Genomic DNA, 22,257 nt, shown 5'->3' on the forward strand with positions numbered 1-22,257 from the left:
TCTTCTTTTGCCCTCTATCTTTCCCAGCATTAGGCTCTTCTCCAGTGACTCCATCCTTCTCATTAGGTGGCCAAAGTATTTCAGTTTCAACTTCAGGATCTGGCCTTCTAAAGAGCAGTCAGTGTTGATCTCCTCTAGGACTGACCGGTTTGATTGCAGTCCAAGGGACTCTCAGGAGTCTTCTTCAGCACCAGAGTTCAAACGCCTCAGCCAATTCTTTGGTGCTCAGCCTTTCTTATGGTCCAACTTTCACAGCCATACATTGCAACTGGGAAAACCATAGTCTTGACTATAAGCACTTTTGTTAGCAGGGTGATGTCTCTGGTTTTTAGTACGCTGTCTAGATTTGCCATAGCTTTCGGGCTGGATACTATGATCTGAGTTTTCTTAATGTTGAGTTTCAAGCCAACTTTTGCACTCTCCTCCTTCACCTGCATAAAGAGGCTCTTTAGTTCCTCTTCGCTTTCTGCCATTAGAGTGGTATCATCTGCATATCTGAGGTTGTTGATATTTCTCCCGGCAATCTTAATTCCAACTTTTGATTCATCTAGCCCCACCTTTCTCATGATGTGCTCTGCATATAAGTTAAATAAGCAGGGCGATAGTATACAGCCTTGCCTGAATCCTTTCCCAATTTGGAACCAATCAGTGGTTCCGTGTCCAGTTCTCATTGTTGCTTCTTGATCCACATACAGGTTTCTCAAGAGACAAATAAGATGGTCTGGTACTCCCATCTCTTTAAGAACTTGCCACAATTTGTTGTGATCCACTCAATCAAAGGCTTTAGCATAGTCAATGAAGCAGAAGTAGATGTTTTTCCGGAATTCCCTAGCTTTCTCCATGATCCAGCGTATGTTGGCAATTTGATCTCTAGTTCCTCTGCCTCTTCAAAATCCTGCCTGTACTTCTGGTAGTTCTCAATCCACATACTGCTGGAGCCTTGCTTGTAGGATTTTAAGCATAACTTTACTAGCATGTGAAATGAGTACAATGGTGCGATAGTTTGAACATTCTTTGGCATTGCCTTTCTTTGGAATTGGAATGTAAACTGACCTTTTCCAATCCTGTGGTCACTGTTGAGTTTTCCAAATTTACTGACAAATTGAGTGCAACACTTTTACTGCATCGTCTTTTAAGATTTTGAATAGCTCAGCTGGAATACTGTCTCCTCCACTAGCTTTGTTGATGCTCAGCCTAAGGCCCATTTGACTTCATATTCTAGGATGTCTGGTTCAAGGTCAGTGACCACCCCATCGTGGTTATCAGGGATGTTAAATTCGTTCTTGTATAGTTCTTCTGTGTAATTTTGCCACCTCTTCTTAATCTCTTCTGCCTCTGTTAGGTCCCTGCCACTTTGGTCCTTTATCATGCTCATCTTTGCATGAAACGTTCCTTTCATATCTCCAATTTTCTTGAAGAGATCTCTGGTCCTTCCTATTCTATTGTTTTCTTCTACTTTTTTGCACTGTTCATTTAAGAAGGCATTCTTATCTCTTCTAGCTATTCTCTGGAATTCTGCATTCAATTGAGTGTATCTCTTTCTCCCTTGTCTTTTGCTTCCCTTCTTTCCTCAGCTATTTGCAAAGCTTCCTCAGACAGCCATTTTACTTTCTTGCATTTCTTTTTCTTTGGGATGGTTTTAGTTGCTACCTCTTGTACAATATTGCGAACCTCTGTCCATAGTTCTTCAGGCATTCTGTCTATCAGATCTAATTCCTTTGCTCCTATTAAAAAATTATATATTGTTGTATAAGCCAGACTTTTAAAAAATGAATATATAAAGAAATGAAAAACATGATACTGATATGCTTGATTTATAGGAAGAAAGCTTTGTGGTTTAAGTTGTTTAGAAAAAATATACCAGTACTTTGATCTCAGAAAACTTTTTTTTATTAAAAAGAAAGTTAATATAGTAGTAAAAAACATATTTTCTATCTCTAAAAATGTCACCTAGCATCTTTCCTATATCATATCTATATCTCCCCCATGAAATTATTGAATAGTATCTTTTTTTAAGAATAATATTTAGTTTATTCAAGAAAAGTTAAAATACAAAACACCAATATTTTGGTGTTTTAGTTTAAAAAAAAGAAATTACCAAATATTATCATATGTTCTCAAGGAACCTGATCATTGTTTGGATTATTTCAATTTGAGTCAGAAGCCAGAAGGAAATGAGTTAGAAATAAGCAGTATTCTAGATTTTTGTTTCACATATTAGCCTATTTGTCCACAATGCAAATTCCTTAAAGCCTATGAGAACAAACTTGTAACTATCAGTCTTCTCTCCTAGTAAGCAACCAAAGGCAATTATATAACTATTAAATTATATGTAGAAAGAAAGGTTTTACCCTAATCCACGAATCATAAGCTTCTCTTCTTCCTTGCCCATCCTAACACTGAGGAGAGAACGGATCTGGCCAAGAGATGCAAGCAAGTTGATGGTATCTTCCACTGATATACCATTTATTGTGTATGTCTTGGGCAAAGCTCGAACCAGGCCACCAACCCCATCATATTGGCGATGTAGCAAAACAAACATGGCCCTCACCAACTCTGGGTCTTCTATTACAGATTCTTGAGCCCAACGTACCATAGTTTCTGATATCAGCTGTTGGAGAGTTGCTAGATGTAGAAAGCATTAAGACAAACATACAACAAAACATTTTTTTCCACCTTTAATAATAATCATTACATGCTATGCCAATTTGGATTAGAAATTCAGAACAATGAATTTCTGAAAAAAGCAAATCATTAAATAATACATAATCAAATTAGAAATTGTATATGTAAAAAGTACAGAGTCAATTTGGAGGAAAAGAAACAGTTAATTCACTAGTTATTGGGCTAGAAAAATTCAAATTATTTTTAACGGATAACAATACAAAATTTCTTTAAAATAAAATAACAAACTGAAGATAATCATTTAATCAATTAAATTTATAAAGTAAGCGAATTAATGACAATAATAACCTTCTATCCAATAATGATGTCAAAGGGGGAAAGAAAATATGATAAGCTGTTGTCATGCAATGACCATCATTCCTAGGCATTTGTGTTCCAGAATAAAAATTAAATAATATAAATGTGTAAGATTCAGTCCTGATGGGCTATGGGTCACATTGCAGAAGAGTTGCCCTAACTATGAAACTTCCAGAAAGAAAGAAGTAAAGAATTTAGTGTAAGTAAATGCCTCTACGCATCATTTCATTTCCTATCAAAGACCATACACCTATCCCCCCTCCCACAAATACACATGAATGCATCCTTACAAGTGTAAGTAAATGCCTCTACGCATCATTTCATTTCCTATCAAAGACCATACACCTATCCCCCCTCCCACAAACACACATGAATGCATCCTTACTAGTGGCAAATTATTCATTTGCTCAGTATTTTGTTAGCCTATCTGAATGCTACTTGTTTTGCATCCCATCAGTTCAACAAGGATTTGCCAGAAGATATAGCTTCTTATAGCTTTTTGAATGTAGTATTATGTTCTAAAATGTGCAATTATCTCAGAATATTATAAGTTAAAGTACTGAATTTATAGACATTTATTCTGAAATAGATTATGATATCAGAATGAGAGAATTATTAAACTATGCTCACTTTAGATTTAAGTAACAACTAAACCTTATTTTACTTTACTTACATGGTTTCTTGTTATTATCATCCAGTAGCTTCTCTGCATGTTTCTTTTTCAAGTGTGTGATTTTTTCTACAAGATATAGCAGGCGACCTTTAATAGTTAAATCACTATTTCCATCTAGAATTCCATCTTCATCTAGCTGAATACCTAGACATAAATATTAAATATTTATGACAGCATTAAAACAACTGAACAATATATCTGTATTCATTTCCAAGACTAGCTTCAGAACTTTGAGATCAGTTAGTAGAGTGCTTCATTATTTGAAATCATGCCTGGCCATATTTTTAGAGTATTCCAGAAATCAAACTTTTAATTAGGGAAATGAAATGAATGTTGATTCCAATAAAGCATTAAGATATTTCAATACAGCTACCCTAATTTGATTGATATTTTCAAGTACATTATTTATTGATGTATAACTTCACATAACTTGTCCTTTTCGGGATTGCAAAAGAGTAACCCAGGGACAGCAGGTATGTGCTACACTCTGCCAATATTATGGCAACTACATTTCAAATTTAGAACCTAGTTCTGGAAAAAAAAATAGAAACCAATTTAATGGTAGTTGGCCAAGTCCTGCCAATTTTATCTTATAGGCTCAACATGATTTCCCTAAAGCTAGATCAAGGCAGCAGTTGTTACATGAGACAGCAGGTTCTTGAAGACAATATGGTTACTGCAGTTCTAAAACAGTATTCAATACAATTTTAAGTGTCTTTGTATTAGAATTACATTTCAATCTACCATATTCTGTTGAATAAAACTGTAAGTATTTTCTTTTGTTTAATATTTGGAGCAGGAAAAAATATTCAGAGTTCAGGTTTACCGCAATGTGCCATCAGATCTTCATGAAAATCCAGGAAATGATCCCTTATTTCTTCAGGACAAGGACAATCATTTTTATCATCCTTAAAATTCAGCAGCATGTTGATCTTTAAAAGCAAATATATATTTGAAGCAATATGTAAGAAGTGGTATGCAGATAGAATAAAACATTTACTATATTATTATTAGACTCAAGTCATGTTTTGAAACTCCCCATGGAAGGAAAGGATAGAAAGAAGTGCATATATTTTGTTCATTCTAATGAATTATCATTATATTCACTTTTCTACAACTCAGTAATTCAGTTCCTGTAAAATATATTGAAAAAGATGATGCAGCCACATCTTTGTCTCTTGGCTTGTACTACGACATTATCAATGTCATCAAGGATGCCTTTTAGTGCTGGTTAGAAATGGTTTAAATGATGCTCAGGATTTTAAAACTTAAATTAAAAATGGGCACCCTAATTTGTCCCTGTGTAGGGACTAATAATAATTTTAATTTATTCTTTCACAAATAGCAAGGCTCACAAATAAAATCTCTTGGCACATACATGATGCTACATTTTATCAATAGTAACTTCTGTGCCTCAGAAAGTTTAAAAGGGATCAAAATAAGGAACAAAAAGAGCAAATTTTCAATAGATGTAGTAGGATTTTCCTATTCTTCTTCTTTTAGTACAGGCTCCATGACCCATAACTTGTGCTAAAAGATCCCCATTCAGAGCAAAATAGGGGACAATATGCTTGGGAGAAGGACTGGAGGGAAGATGTCAAAAGTGTCTTTCTTTTCCAAATTCCAACAACTTGTTTATACAACAGTTAGTAATGAATATCCAAGGCACTGTCATATTACTGAAGATACATACTTCAAGGATAGAAGAAGAGAATATAGGGTCAACTGAACTCTACATACAAAAGTAGAAAAGAAACCACAGGTAGCTTACAGTTCAAAGTTACTATGCTGTTGAAAAAGTAATTTACAACCATTGGATGGTTGTATGTCATGTGATCAGCATTAGGTGCAAACTAAACGATGAGCATTTAAACTGTCACAATGTCCCATGCTTATGTGATCACCATTTACGCATTTGCTACAAACAACCAGAGTCAATTGAAAAGTCAGTAGTAAAATTGCAATTCATGGTCACATGATGTCTCATTTAACAATCATGGGTAATTCCCTTAATACATAAGGTAGACGGTTGTTAAATTCAATGTGATCATGTGATATCTCACTTAAATTCACATCACTTAATGATCAAATTTTCCAGTTCCAGTTGTGGTAATTAAGTGAGGATTACCTGTATTTATAAACCTTTTCCATTGAAAAGTTTGAAGTATTCAAATTAGAGATGACTAAAAACTTGTACATATAAAAATGAATACATCAGAATTCTACAAAACTCATCTCACCAAAAGGCAACTGTTTAATGTGAGGGGGGGGGTCCCCACAGAGAATATTTTAATTTATATTTAGTCACAAACAGTTGAATTAATGTTAGGCTTGATCCATATTTTTCATGGACGGCAAAACGCTTATCAAAAGTGACTTGTAAAACACAATTGCTGAATGTTATGGAAATCAGAATTCTCATTCACCAAGGCAGTTTAGCTTTTATTTACAGTCTGGTATGCTGTGGTCCAGGGGACACGGTGGCTCAGGGGCTAGGACGTTGAGCTTGTCGATCGAAAGGTCAGCAGCTCAGCGGTTCGAATCCCTTGTGCTGCCGTGTAATGGGGTGAGCTCCCGTTACTTGTTCCAGCTTCTGCCAACCTAGCAGTTTTGAAAGCACCTAAAAATACAAGTAGAAAAAATAGGGACCACCTTGGTGGGAAGGTAACTGTTCCGTGCGCCTTTGGCGTTGAGTCATGCCGGCCACATGACCATGGAGACATCTTCGGACAGCGCTGGCTCTTCGGCTTTGAAACGGAGATGAGCACCGCCCCCTAGAGTCGGCAACAACTAGCAGGTATGTGCGAGGAGAACCTTTACCTTTATACTGTGGTCCAGGTAAATTATTACCTTATACAGATTTTCTTTAAACTGAACAAACACCCAATATAAAAATATTTATTAGGTTATTAACCTGCTCTTGTGGTGGGGATCGAAATTCTTTCGTTTTCTTGGCTGTAAGAGCTGCTGACATATTTAAAGCCTGCATAACTTCATTATATCGGAAACGCTGATTTTCTTGGAGTTTTGCTACAAAATCATCTGAAAATGCTACAATGGCTTCTATTCTATGGCGTATCTGGAAGTCACATAGATATTGGAGTAAATGGCACATCTGAAATAGAATTAATAGAAGACAACAAAATAAATGGGGTAACGTAGTTTTAAAACTACAATTTCAGATATGGGGTATTTCTTTTATTTAATTTGAGTCATTTCTCCTTTTTAATAAAAACTACGTCCATTGTCATCTATTCTATTTTTTAAACCTTTCATTGTCTCCATTTCAAAATACTGAAAAATTTAATTTTCTGCTCTTATCTTTCCCTCAGCTTAGAATTTTAATTTCCTTTTGACCACATTATTTGTGTTTAATGTATTATTTATTGCTTATTGACAGCTTTATTCTGTCAATATTCTTCTTCTTAACATTCTTTTCAGTATGGATATGTTGTAAATATTCTTTTCAATTTATATTCACTTTTGTTTATGTCCAGAACTTTTTCTTAAACTTCCAACCCAAATTTTTCTTTTTTTATGTTTGTGCATATATAGGCACATAAATGTGTCTCAGGTAGAAAAATAATGCACAAAATATACAATTACCTATGCATTCTTTCATGATTACCTGTAATTTGACGGGCTCAGGAAGCTTCATTTGAAGAAGTCCTTCTTCTGGAACCTTCTCTCTTCTGATTTCATCCACACCTGTCTCTAAATTTAGACTTTCTGTAACTAGTTCCTTCACTAATATTCGGGTTTCAACTTCATGGCCGTTATCTTCTTTAAACACACTGGGCTCAATGAGCTGCAAGATATGCTTCAGATCTTCATTGTGGAAGACTCCCATTATAAGAAGGGTATAAAAAAGCTTGATCAAAGGAACAAACAGAAATTCTGTAGTACCACCTACTGGATCTCTGACATGAAGGCTACCCTCCTGAACTGCTTCTGTCAACATCTCTATGGTTTTAGACTTTAAAATTTCTAGAGGAAACTCAGGACTATATTGGTAGCATTCACTATTAATTCTTACAAAACTGGGAGAAGAAAATTGTATTCTGGGTCGTAAAGATGTACTAAGCCCAATACCTGGTAGGCCATGTTTTTTGTGTTCATCAGGAAATAAAGTAATGCTTTTAGTCTCATCTGTCATTGGGACAATGAATTCATTGTTCATCATCAACCTTGCAGTGGCATAGCTATTAAGGTGAATATCAATGAGAAGATCATAATAGCCTGCACGTAAGAAGCCTGGCATGTATTTGTTCTCAATTGCATAGAGAAGCTGAGATTCATCAACATGGCTGCACATAGCATGTGCAACTCTGTTATTCCCAAGAGCACAGACTGCTGAGTATAGTCTGAGAGTATGATAATGAAACTTTAGCAGTTCTTCTTGTTCTGACAGTTCTAAAATATCTATAGACCTGCAATAAAAAAAAAGAAGGAAAATAATTAAACATAGCAGATTTGAGTTTTTTGTGTGGAAAGTGCTTTTACATCTATACAATCAGTTTTCTAAGAAAAAATTCATAATTATTATCTTATTAAGTCAGTAAATTGATAAGGCTTGCAATCTAGAGAGCACATTTACATATGCAAACATGGAAGTAAGTTTGGTTAGATTTTAACTATTTCCAAAATAGTTTTTTTCAATGACAGTATAATTCTTTATCGAGTAATTAAAAATTTTCACCAAAAATTTAGTTTCTTTCTTAGCACTTTGATGTATTCAGTAACTATAGCTAACGATGGTTGGATAATATTATTTATCCTTTGGAATTAAAAACACAGTCTTGCATTGGGAATAACCATGACTAATAGATGAAATCTTTTGCAAAGAAAGACTTAAAGGTATTTCCCGTGATTGATGAACATTAGTTGAGGGAAGCAAAAATAGATTCTGCTGTTAGAAAATTATGTGAAAGTAGCAGACTGTTAGTTCATGGCCATAGCCATGAAAGGCAGCTGAGTGACTTTGAGCCAGTCACCCTCTCTCAGTCCAACCTACCTCATAGGAGTAGGTTCTTTTGCAGAGAAATAGGAGGAGGAAGTTGTGTTGGATATGTTCATTGCCTTGAGTTATTTGTAAAAATAATGAAGGTGGGATACATAATACAATAAAAAAATATTAAAATAAAATATTAAAATAAAATAAAACACAGGTGATAAATAGTGTTGTTGTAAACTAGATTTATCTAGTTTCAATTTTCTTTTCCTATTGTCCTTCTTCCTTTGCATATTTAATAGGATTTTATGAATATATACTAACATATCCTTTTTTTTTCCAGATATATAATTTACCATACACTTAAGGTCAACATCTTATCTCGTTTAATCTCTAACTGCAACCAAGGAGTACCTGTTTTCCTCTGGAATGTGAAGGGACATGAACTGCAAAGACTCCAGGCACTGTACTGACCAGCCCTGCCGTTCATTGATCCGTGATATATCAATTTTCAGGAACTGATTTGGCACTCTGCTCCAAAGAACATGTGTCAGAAACTGAACATGGAGACGGGGTGGGCATTGAGGAAGTGGATTTTTGTGCTCACTTTTGAACAAGCCAGCTGACAATGGCATAACATTCTGAAAACAGAGCAACAGTAAATTGCAGTAAAACAGTTCTTCAGTAAATGCAGTAAACTGGAAAAAAAACACTTAAATCATTTATTCATATATATATGAATATATACAGTATACACACACACACACACACACACATACAGGGGTGTGTGTGTGTGTGTGTATGTGATGTATATGACTTTATTCTTTGTCAGTAAATTTAACGCAAAAATATTTGTTTGTCGTGAAAGTGACTACCTGTGAGGACTCCTGGATTGGGGCTGAAAGGTGAAAGGGAAACAGTATGCGACCTCCCATATTTCGGTAGACCAGGTTGCTTCGATAGGAAAAAAACCATATATATAAATATTTGTTTTCTGAGATTTTTGCGGGTGTTTGTATGTAGGTCTTTGGTTATTCGGGTTTTCTCCTGCGTAAAATTGGAAGTGTCTTGGTGACATTTCGACGAAGTCTCATTCGTCATCTTCAGGCTGGTGTTTTCTGCTTCGTGCTTCTAGGAGCAATGTGTGATCGCAGCTGTTTCTTCCTTTTAACTGGTGGTGGGGGTTTCAACTGATTGGTTGGGAGCTTGGCCATGTTCTGATTGGGTGGAGGTGTATTCTGATTGGTTGGGACCGCAGACTGCAGCTGCAACATTAGCCATTTCAAACCCCTCCAATCCATACATGCAGCAGACTGACACCCACCATGAAGATGTAGCATGACCACGAACACGAAGCCAAACAACAGCAATGCAGCTCACCAGCTCAAATCCCCCTGCAACTCAGACTAATCGGAGTACAACCAAGCCCTCACCCAAACAGGACACACCCCTAGCCAATCAGAGCACCAAAAAACCCCCATCCAATCAGAACTCAGCCAAGCTCCCACCCAATCAGTTCAAACCCTCACCAGCCGTTAAAAGGAAGAAACAGCTGCGATCACGCTAGAAGCACGAAGCTGAAGCCTGAAGATGACGAATGAGACTTCGTCAAAACATCGCCAAGACACTTCTAATTTTACGTGGGAGGGAGCAAGCCACCCAAAAGCAATTTACCCAAAGAGGAACAGACAGCACTACTTAACCTGAAAGAAGACACCAGCATAATAATCCTACCAGCAGACAAGGGCAACGCCACGGTGGTTATGAACATATCTGACTACCAAACCAAATTAACCAACCTACTCCAAGATTCCACATACAAACCCCTAAACACAGACCCCACCACCTACCTAGAAAAAACCACTAGATCCAAAATAAAAGCCTTCCCCATCAGCGAAGAAATCCAGCAAAGAATCATTCCCAGAGAGAAATCATCCAGATGCCCTAAGCTCTATGGTCTCCCCAAGATACACAAAGAAGGAGGAAGACCCATAGACAGCTCCATATGCTCACCTCTACAAAACCTAGCCAAATTTCTCACCAAACAACTACAGCCCTATGCAGAATCCATCACCTCACACGTAAAAAACTCATTCCAGTTCATAGAGATCATAAAGAAACAAAACTTACAGCCCAGCGATCTACTCGTGAGCTTCAATGTCATATCCCTCTTCACCCAAGTGCCAATCAAAGAAGCCTTAACAGCCATCCAAAACAAATAAACACCCCCCCAAGCACATCCTAGATCTGACCAATCACTGCCTATCCAACACATACTTTATTTATAAAGGACAAAAATACAAACAAAAGGAGCACCCATGGGATCACCCCTCTCACCTATCCAACACATTGCAAACCTCTACATGGAACACTTTGAAACCTAAGCTCTAGAAAAATGTGACCACAAACCCAAACTCTGGCTCAGATACGTAAACGACACCTTCATAATCTGGCCACATGGGAAAGAAAAACTGGACAACTTCCTCATCCACCTCAACAGCCTACACCCCAAAATACAATTCACCATGGAAACAGAAGCTAACAACCAACTTCCCTTCCTGGATGTCTTAGTCTACAGGAAATCTAATGGCTCCCTTGGACACACCATCTACCAGAAGAAAACACACACAAACCGCTATCTGCACACACTCTCACACCACCATCAGCACAGATCAACTCCGTAGCCAAGATACTCATCTCCAGAACAAAATGCTTAGCTGACGAACAACACCTAAAAACCGAACTACACACTCTCACCAACATACTAACATCCAGTGGATTCCAAAGAAATAAGATTACCAAACTAATCCATAAAGAACCCCCACTAAAATCCAAGACAGAGAACAAGAAAACGGCAAAGCCCTCCTCCCATATATAAAAGGCACCACAGAATCAGCAAGATCCTCCACAAACACAACATCAAGACAGCATTCTGCACAAACCAAAAAATATCCATCATCCTAAGAAACCCCAAAGACAAAATTGAGTTAGAAAATCAAGGAGTATATGAAATCCCATGCACTGCCTGCAGCACCACATACATCGGACAAACCAACAGAAGAATAAGTGCACGCATTGAAGAACATAAGAATTCAGTCAGAAAAGAGGAACCAACTTCTTCCCTGGTCCAACACCTTAAAGCCACAGGTTATAAAATTGACTTTAAAAATACCAGAACTATTGCCAAAATTGAACACTTTAACAACAGAATAATCAGAGAAGCCATTGAGATAGAAAAACGCCCACACAGCATGAATAAATGAGATGATACTTCCCCCCTATCTGCCATTTGGAAACCCGCCCTTATCGACAAACGAGTCCCTAACATGAAGAATGACACAAGACCCACACTCACGAGTGCCACACAGCATGTCACCACCACACATCCACGCGGAAAGCAGACTCAAACCCACACTGATGAAGCATGACCATGGACCAGAAGCCAGACCGCAGCTGCATCATTAGCCATTTCAAACCCCTCCAATCCATACATGCAGCAGACTGACACCCACCATGAAGATGTAGCACGACCACAAACGTGAAGCCAAACAACAGCAATGCAGCTCACCAACTCAAATCCCCCTGGAACTCAGACTAACCTAAGCAAAACCAAGCCCCCCCACCCAAACAGAACACACCCCCATCCAATCAGAGCACAGCCAACCCCACCATCCAATCAGAGCACAGACAAACTCCCAACCAATCAGAACACACCTCCACCCAATCAGAACACGGCCAAGCTCCCAACCAATCAGTTCAAACCCCCACTAGCAGTTAAAAGGAAGAAACAGCTGCAATCACACATTGCTCCTAGAAGCACGAAGCTGTAAACACCAGGCTGAAGATGACGAATGAGACTTCGTCGAAACGTCGCCAAGACACTTCCAATTTTACGCGGGAGAAAACCCAAATAACCAAAGACCTACATATATACATACATACATATATATATATATATGTTTTCTGATAAATATGTTTCCGTAGTTTTCACAGGTATAGGTATGTAGGTCTTGGCATATTCGGGTCTATTCCCGTGTAAGGTTGAGAGAGTATCTTGGCGATCTGCCTGAAGATGATGAGTGAGAGACCTTGTCGAAGCGCAGATTGCTTACCTGTAAAACTGTGTTTTAATTGTCATCTTATGCATTCATACATAAAGATCATTCTATGAATATATATATATAACAAACATTCTAGCTGACAAGATGAGAGGGGGAAGAATGCAAGAAAAATAGATTGACTGATGTGAATGTCCAAAGTTACTTTTCATAGAAATGCCACAATTTGACTATAATCACTCTGCCAGTATGAAAATATGGAGAACTATGGAAACAGAACATGGTCTCCTAGCCAATGTGATTTTAATAGTCTATTATCTATGAATACTAGTGATTCAAAAAGTTGAAGAAGCTTCTTGGATGAGAAGTGAAATGTCTTCAAAGAAAAATCAGAAAATTCAGTTGCCACTTGAAAAAGCACCTTTGGGACAATAATGACTTGAATGACTGAGAATCTCCATAGACAGGAACACCATGGTTTCCTAGTGAGAAGGCAGTACATTCTGAGACAAAAGCCCAAAATAAGAAATTCTGCAGTCCCAAACTTGAATGGGGAAAGGTGAAATAGGTTCAGGGAAACCACATTCTAAAATATCTCAGGGTATATCTATTGGGTTAAACCGTGGGTCCTCAAACTACAACCCACAGGCAGAATATGGTTCACCGAAACTATTAATCTGGCCTGTGAGGGACCACAAGGCTCCCCCACCCACATCGCCCCAGCTACCTGCCGGCCCACATCCGCCTTCTGGAAGCTGAAGAGGCCAAAAACAAGATGCGCAGAGGCCCCAGGAGGCCAGAAATGGGGCCATTTTTGGGCAGCAGAATGGCACTAGAAGCCAAAAATGGGATGCCGGAGGCCTCAGGAGGCCAAAAATGGCCTCGATTTTTGGCAGCAGAGTTTTTCTTTGCCCATTTTTGGCCTCCCCTGTCTCCAGAGAAAGCGTGCACATGAGACAGACAGACACACACACACAAACAGAAGTCCCTCACACATACTCCAAGACAACCACATCCCTTTCCACTCTCAGGAACATAACAAATTAAAGTTTATTTTGTGTGTATTGTTTAATGGACTGCTAAATTGGCCATGCCAACCAGTCACATGACCACCTAGCCATGCCCACCCATCTGGTCTGGCCCATCACGAGTCTGAGGGACCATGAATTGGCCCCCTGTTTAAAAAGTTTGAGGACCCCTGGGTTAGAAGTTTATAGCTTTAGTCTGGCAAGATTCAATCTATTATGTTTTAAAAGGTAAAGAATTGGATTCTATTGTGTCATCTTTGGACTTGGGCCTGATATTGCATGGAAGAAAAACCATTGTCCTATAGTCCCAATGAACTGAGGGACTATATATATATATAAATATGTTAATGCTGGCACAGAATCAAACCTTTCCATAAACTGAAGAGTATCAACAGAAGAAAATATTTGTGTCTTAGAGTTGAACTGTGGGGTCCTTGGTGCTCTCTGAGCTTGGTTGTTTTCTTGTAGACATTTCGTTCTCCAGGATTACCTAGTTGGATAATGAAACATCTGTAACAAAACAACCAAGCTCAGAGAGCACCAAGAATACCTCTAAAGAGTATATCAAACATGATAGCAAAATCTGGTTTGGAATGAAACTATCAATAACCAGTCTATGTAAAGTATAACATGGTATTTTTTTGGGCCATTTGGCAGGGTTGGATCTTGGAAAATATGTCTTGCAATTATTATAGTTGTACTATTCCGAGAAGATGCCAGACTCTACTTTGACACTTGTTATTTATTAACCAATGGTATCCCATTGAATTCCACTTTATTCCTATGTTGTGTAGCATCTGCATGAAACCATTTAGCTTTTCCAAAAAGCTTTTTCCCAAAGGGATTGTACTCTCACAGCAAAACTAGTTCACAGATTGGGAATGTTCCTGAATTTCAGCTATCACTTAGAGTTTTTTTTTCAGTATTAAAACCAGTGTATCAGTTGTGATCTTCCTGAGCATATAAAACATATAATTATCACACTTCGATAACAATATGTCTTAACTGTTGAAATATGTTTTATATAGGACAATCCTTGAAAAGTGTCTGAACATTGCTTGTAGTAGAGAAAACAGCAACCAATCTGCTAATCAGTACAAAATATAAATATGGTAAATTTCTTCTGTGTGGCTCCTAGTCTATGAAATAGGTTCCTACTCTTCCTTTATTTAGGAGATGGTAAAAAACCACTATTTTGACAAATTTTTAATTATAATGTTTGATTTTAATTGTTTTTAAAATTGCAATTATTGTCGTAAGTATAGGAATAGAACTAGCAAAAACTGAGGGCAGAGTTAAAAAAGGATCTGCCTAGAATCTCTAAAGAGCCGCAAACAAATAAAATCCAACCTCTCTTGAATTCTGTTGACCCTTATCTAACCACAAGCAGATGTTAACCATTAGTTGAAAAGATTCTTGGGTATGATTAACAATAAATCAGTTTAACTGGACCTTCATTGTGGAGTTGATATTTCATGTCTAATAAGCCACTTTAAGGGATGGAATAATGAAAAGGCATACATTCAAGTACAAACACTTAACTAAACAAACAAAGAAGAAATCAAAAGTTCTGATTAATTCAGATGTCAGAGAGTACTTTGGTGGTAATCTGACTCCTGGAAATACACTTATTCTGATGAAAGTCTGAAAATTGAACATACTCCCCTATAGTTGTATGGCTAACTACTTTTTCAGTAAAAGAAGTCAGACTCTAACTCATATCAGTGTAGTGATAAAATACCGCAGAGTCACTTTGGATAGTGAGATGGAAAGCATATAAATTTAATATATAAAAATTAAAAAGCTGATCTGCCAGATGCCCACTAGATAAAAGTATGACTTATGTCTTGGTAGTGTACTAGTTGTCAGGGTTCCAAGTAACACCCCCAATAAAATCAAAACTCCAAGGCAGGCATTTCCTCAAAGCTTGAATTTATTAGAAATGTCATACTGGCACATCTGGGAAAACCCGAATCTGAAAGCCCCCAGGTTTTCCCCACCCAGAGTAAAGTCAAAGTTCCTTCCCCTGCATTGACATGGGCATCACAAGGTCCAATCAGGTCACTGATCCAACTGAAGTTGACTCCCAGTCACGCCTCCCCAGGTGCAGGCTGAACATCCTCGACTCCCAAGGGAAAAAACGTTGTTATGGCTATACATCTCACACTGTCTCCATCCACTCCCCTCCCATTCCCAAAGCTTGCCTATTCCCCACATGTGACAGCCCTGAAGATCCAAATTTAAAAATGGCCTTCAGGGCTGACTGTAGTGCTATTCCATTACAGATACTTTAATTAGGTTTATCATATGTTGGTGACACTGGAATTTATGAAGTCTTTTTCTTTTTAGAGATTACCTTCTCACACTTTCAGGAACCTTTCCTTTTTTTAATTTTCTTGTTCAAAGGGCATGAAACTTTTGGCTATGGTAAATTTCCAATCAGAACTATATATGGATGAAGAACCATTTGTGTTCTAAAGAAAGATTATAATGAACAGATTACTTGAATTAGTTCAACAGTCACTGAAGATTTTTTTCTTTTAAAAAAATGGAGGTAATACCCCCACCATTTTTTCTCTTGTTTCAATATAAAACCAGAGCTTGGCATGGTTTCTATGGTCATAGGAGATAAATGGGAGATCTAAGAAAGAAAGGAATCTATTTGACTATGTTCTGTTACTGATTTTGTATATAACCCTGCATTTATTCAAGGTTTTCCTCTCAATATAGCTGATGGATAATGAGGAACTGAGAAAGGAAATGTCCACACTTCTACCAGTAGATTAGGAAAAAAATTATTCCACTTTTGTTACTATTATAAAAAGTTGGAACCAGAGTATCAGGAATGTTTTAAATACAGTAAACTAAATGGGTGATAGTTACCTTTATTCGTCCCAACTCAAATTGGAAAACGTTAGGGCTTGTGGCTTGTGCAAATACTGCAGGAAATAATTTAGTACTTGGTTCCACCTAAGTAAAAAACAAATAGAAATAAAATATTATAAGCAAAATAGGTATAAAGATAGTTTGCAGACAAGAACATTATTGACCTAAGCATTTGCCACAATAAAGTTTTAAATCTTTCATAAAGTACTATCCAAAGCTAAAATTTGGGGAAATTATTTTCTTTTCAAATATAATAAATATATTCTTTTTTAAAATTAATCAGATTTTATTGGGCAACCTATAACCAAGAAAAAAAATCATTACCTGATAATAAGTGCTTAATTCTTTGCCATTGGTAGTGAAGGATAGGATACCAGTTGCAACATCAACCAAGCAACCAATCTCTAATCCATTATTATTGCGTCCTTGCCCTGGACTCATGCTTTCTCCGGCACACACCATATAGCAGTTGCTTCGTTTGATACTGCATTTCAAAAGGTTGATAATAGATTAATGTTACAAGATTATGATGAACTCCATTAGGCTCTGCCATATGTGTGATCTATCCAGTTCTCTTCAATATTAAAAAATATTTGCTCACCAACCAGAAATTCTCACTAATACATGTGCAGAGCATTTCCAAGCAAAGAGAAGATAAAGCAGCATGTATAGTTTTCTAAGAATACTACAGGTATTAGATCTTCTACATGATGACATTTTAATGTGTTTTTCTTTAAATCTGCTAATGCTCTCATGCAGTGGTGGGATTCAAGTAATTTAACAACCAGTTCTCTGCTCTAATGATTTCTTCCAACAACCAGTTTGCCAAACTGCTCAGAAAGTTAACAACCGGTTCTCTCGAAGTGTGAATTGAATCCCACCACTGCTCTCATGGGACAATTTTGTAATACAGTTATTACCTGTAAGCAAGCAATCAAGCAAATAAATACATACAGGTAAAATTAGACTTATTTTATTGCAGTTATCGCAGTTATAATGAATGCTTAACTCACATGTATTACACTAGGACTTCACAGAGATCTAGCTCTAGGTTGCACATAATGGCTTTTTTCAGGCAATTATTCAAAAATTCATATATCAGAAAATAATACATTCATGAATGAATGTATTAAGCAAAAATAAATAAGTATCTAAGAGAGTGCTCCTTCCTTGCCCCTCCCATTTAAGTGGCTTGTATTAATGTAGAATTCCTTCTTAAATAAGAACTAGAACACTCTATTTTAATGTTAGTTATAAACGAGGATGCAAGAAGGACTGTTAACTAATAAAACGCAGAATTCCCTAGATGAGTTAAAATGAAGAGCTTTTTAATAAAATCTAAAAAATAATGAGATGCCTACTAGAATAAGGAGAGGCAAAGGAAAGAATTTTTATCCAATGCTCAAGCCATTCTTGATGAAGCTAGAAACAATGGTTAGATAGGGGTTTTTTTCATAAATCTCTCTGGCATATTTAGATTTGCATTTAATTTTAAAAATAAACAATAGATGAATATTAATAAATTTCATGAGCAGACATAAAGATAACTACAATTCAAATTTAAGTTGCATATTTTTCTCCAAAGGCCATTGCTGATAGACTAAACAAACCACTTAGTAGGGCTGTATTAACATTCTCATCTTTCCTATTTCCTTAGCTTCTTATGATTACTTTGTTGTTTGTATCATATGATTTATATTGAATGCTTTTATTCAGTATCCTATTATGACTTATGTCGATTGCTCATTTAGTATTCTATGACTATCACTGAGTGTTGTATCTTATGATTTATTATGATTGTATTTTATGATTATGATCATGATTTATCACTTCTTGCTTGTTCTGTATGTCTACTGAGAGATTATGCTCTGGGGACAAATTCCTTGTGTGTACAATCACACTTGGCCAATAAAGAATTCAATTCTGTTCTGTTCTGTTCTGTTCTGTTCTGCTCTATTCTACTAATAGAAGGAAGGATGGAGAGAGCCATTGTGGCCTACACCGAGATACACACTACCCTCTCATTTGAGAGTGCTATGATTGGAATATTATGCTACTATGACTATCTGTAAAATCACAGTGAGATGTATTTCTTAATCATGCTAGAACAGGATAGAGTTATAACCTCCAGGGAATTAGCACTTAAATACACTTCTATTAAAAGATAACTTTTGGATTCCACATTTAAAATTCATTGTGATAATGAATTTTATCATTTTATCATAAAATGTGATAATTGTATTTTGCTCACACTTAGGTGTGGATTGCAAAATAAATATAAACCTTCATTCCAATGAAACCCCTTAATACAATATTGAGTTCAGGATTTTATAATCATATGCTAACAGAAAGAAAACTTCATTTTAAAAAATGGAGTACCTATCAAATGAAATGCAGCATCATGTAATATTCATGTTATTATAAATAATAAATAATGTGCAAGGTATTAATTTTAATCAATATTACAGTTTTAACTGCATAATATATTCACTGACACGATAGAATGATTTGATAGCAATTGTTTCTTAACAAAAGAAAAATAAAGCCAACCTCTCATGAACTTTCCCTTTTTCATCTCCTAAGGTTACTGTAACAGTACGGACTCTGTCCAAATCAAAGTTTGTGTCATATTGATGAAAATCAGATGTAATCCAGCCTACCCAAACATTAGCAGGTTCTTGTCCAGGAAATATACGTACAGAATAATAATACTGCCAAGACATAAAAAATATTACCCACAATATTAATATTTCACTTTGATTCAGTAATATCCTGAATTATTTTTTCTGAAAAATCCATCTTGTTCTGAAAATAACCCCAAACCCGGAAGCTTAAGTAATTGCTAGAAGCAAGAATAAAATCTCTAGGACCATGTAAGAGTCAGAGTCTTATCATCAATCTATTTCATATATAAATTATAATTAGCAGCACATAGTGACAATCAAGACTAATTTAGGGAGCAGAAGAGAAGATACCGAGTTAAATAGACAGTAAGTCAAGGCTTAGAACAAATGACACCACTGAACACATTCTACCTCTATTTCTCCATCTGAGTCCTTCGGGAGAAGGGCGGTATAGAAATCTAATAAATAATAATAATAATAATCTCACACTATCCATGCATAAGAAGGATGGAAAACCAAGTTTCTTTTGAAATTAGCATTTCAAAGGAAAGTTTATTCTCATGAAATATTAGTTTAAGCTTGCAGTTTAACAGCAATTCTTTAAGACAATTCCAACCATTTCTGCTCCATAGAGATAAACACGTAATATATAATATCCTCCTATTATATCTGATAACTTTAATCTATCCTTTATGGAAATATTAATACTAAATTGCCATACTGTAGATGTTTGCATTAGATAATCATAATCATCTCGTTCATCTGCTAGGACATCTTCAGTTAGTCTTGCAGAATGGCTTGTGCTGTAGTCTGGCTTCGTCCTTTTCAGCATAAATCTGTAATGTATAAAAATGAAAAATAGTGAATACATTTTTTTATATCAGTTGATTCAGAATAATCCTCTATTGAATAAAGCTGAATTTGAAGGTATCAAGATATTTATTCAATTCAATTTGGCCCTTTTTACACACTTGGTCAAAATGTCTAAAGTTATTAATATCAGCTAATATATTTCAGGGTCAGAGCAGCAAATATCTCTTTACAGTTGCAGATTTGTAATTCTTATATTAAATATTTTATAGAAACTTGTCCATGTTTCATTTATATTTCATGTATAAGAAAACTGGAACATAAAGAAAGCAAAAATTTAAAGCCAGAAATTGCTGCCCTTTTTATTCAGGAGACATCACAATGAAATTCATCGAAAATATGGCAAGGATACATTCATTTGTATCCTTGAAAGTGAACAGTGTATAAAACACCTGAAGAGATCAAACTATCTGACCTTTGTTTGAGGCGTGAAGGTTTCTCTTGTGTATAATCTTTATGGTTATTGAACTCTGATTTTGCAGCTTCTTTTTCTACACGGTCAGGTACAAGATGACCATGAGCAGTCTTCATGAGAACTTCAAAATCAGAATCTGCATCATAATCATCCAAATCACTCTTTGGGCCAAAAAGATTAGAATTTGGCATTCCTCCTCCAGGCATTTTAGAAAACACTTCTGCACATTCAATGGGCATGCTTAGACGATAAAACATGATGTCTGTTTTGCTGTTTTGAGATCCAAAGGACTTCTGTGTGACTTTCAAGCATGGAGAACTATCTGCAGTGCCATCAATCCTTGTAACCTATGAAATGCAAAAACTCAATTGTAAAATGGAAACATAAAACAAAATGTTGTCTTTATTTATGCTTAATGGTTTCTCATAGTATATAAATAAGTATACATTTATTCTTGCTCTCTGTAATATTGCGGCAGGTGTGGTGAAATGCAGGTTTGACTCAGAGAAGGGCCAGGAGAATGAAGCACCATTACAGAAAAGATATCTGAGTTCTACAAAACTAGAAAATGTGGGGGGGAAAGCCCGATATTAGATTCATACGCAACTCTTGTTTTAATAACATTAGATATAGGTTGGAATCAGGCTTTGACACACGGACACGCTGTTTTAATATGCTGATTGCATTAAAGTATATTCTAAGACCCATAATGATTGCTGTCTCTGACCTTGCCTATCTTGAAGCAAGCTAGATGAATTACTTACTAAAAAATTTCCTCTAGAGAGTAAGAGGCATAATTTCAGCCTATTGTTTTTAATTTTTTTGTATTAACCTAATATTGGACTCTGAAAGACAACAAAAGTTGTTATAAAAATATGCAGGTGGATTAAGAATTATTATGGATACAAATAAAATCCCTGCATTTTCCCTTTAACTCAAAGCCTTTGAGCTTACAAATAAAAAATATGCTAGTCTCTTTAATTTTACATTCTACATTTTAAGGTAAATACATAGAAAGGATCATAATATAGTGTTATTATTATTATTATAAAATAATAATAATGAATCATTCCATACTTATTTGATGGCCTTACTATATACTGTATAGTATATTGATGGCTCTACATACTGTATTAACTGCTACCACTTACTATGTTCAGTCTCCAAAATAAATTAAGAGACAAACCTCAGTATGTTCATGATTTGCTGGTACTGGAAGAAACTGAGGTAATCTCTTGCTCAGCCATATAGTAATGTCACGATTTGTATTCACAGCAAAAGGTTCATAGCCTTCTTGTAAGCCACAAATAGTGAAATATTTCAAAGTGCTAACATCTTTGCCAAAGTTCATTCTGCCCACCTGAGACAATCCCAGGCTACAGGCAGGTATAAAGCCTGCAAAAATGACAGATATAATATGTAAATGATAAATATTAACAACTATTCTCATGTACTTAATTCGTCTTTTCCTTATAAACTACACAACTTCAATCAAATCTTCAAAACGCACAATATATTCCATCTATATGAATAAGAAAATATGCAGTACTATTGAGGATAAAATAAGTGGAAAAAGGAAACAGTACTACTGTTAAGAGTCTGCTACCAATTATCCAACCAAAATTTTCTAATAGCGAGAGCAATTCAGTACTGAAATCAATTACCTACAATCATGATGAGCAGATTTAATATGGAAGAAAGAGGTCAGCTGCCTGCCCTGATGATATACAATTAAATCAGATATAGACAATGTCTGATAGGTCAAGGACC

General features: G+C 36.1%; 1 protein-coding gene across 1 annotated transcript in view; it reads right to left on the reverse strand.

The window, feature by feature from the left end:
* Positions 1–22,257, reverse strand: part of RYR2 (ryanodine receptor 2) — a 231,018-nt gene that overhangs the window by 119,844 nt on the left and 88,917 nt on the right. Inside the window, exons 30-41 of the mRNA XM_058171339.1 lie at positions 21,674–21,882; positions 20,488–20,834; positions 19,924–20,038; positions 19,129–19,289; positions 16,903–17,062; positions 16,576–16,662; positions 9,021–9,247; positions 7,284–8,085; positions 6,570–6,770; positions 4,482–4,587; positions 3,656–3,799; positions 2,352–2,625 (exon numbers count right to left, since the gene is read on the reverse strand). Of these exons, the coding sequence (XP_058027322.1) occupies positions 2,352–2,625; positions 3,656–3,799; positions 4,482–4,587; positions 6,570–6,770; positions 7,284–8,085; positions 9,021–9,247; positions 16,576–16,662; positions 16,903–17,062; positions 19,129–19,289; positions 19,924–20,038; positions 20,488–20,834; positions 21,674–21,882 (2,833 nt within the window). The remainder of the gene's footprint in view (positions 1–2,351; positions 2,626–3,655; positions 3,800–4,481; positions 4,588–6,569; positions 6,771–7,283; positions 8,086–9,020; positions 9,248–16,575; positions 16,663–16,902; positions 17,063–19,128; positions 19,290–19,923; positions 20,039–20,487; positions 20,835–21,673; positions 21,883–22,257) is intronic.

Source organism: Ahaetulla prasina, chromosome 1 (assembly GCF_028640845.1).
Source record: "Ahaetulla prasina isolate Xishuangbanna chromosome 1, ASM2864084v1, whole genome shotgun sequence".
NCBI lineage: Eukaryota > Metazoa > Chordata > Lepidosauria > Squamata > Colubridae > Ahaetulla > Ahaetulla prasina.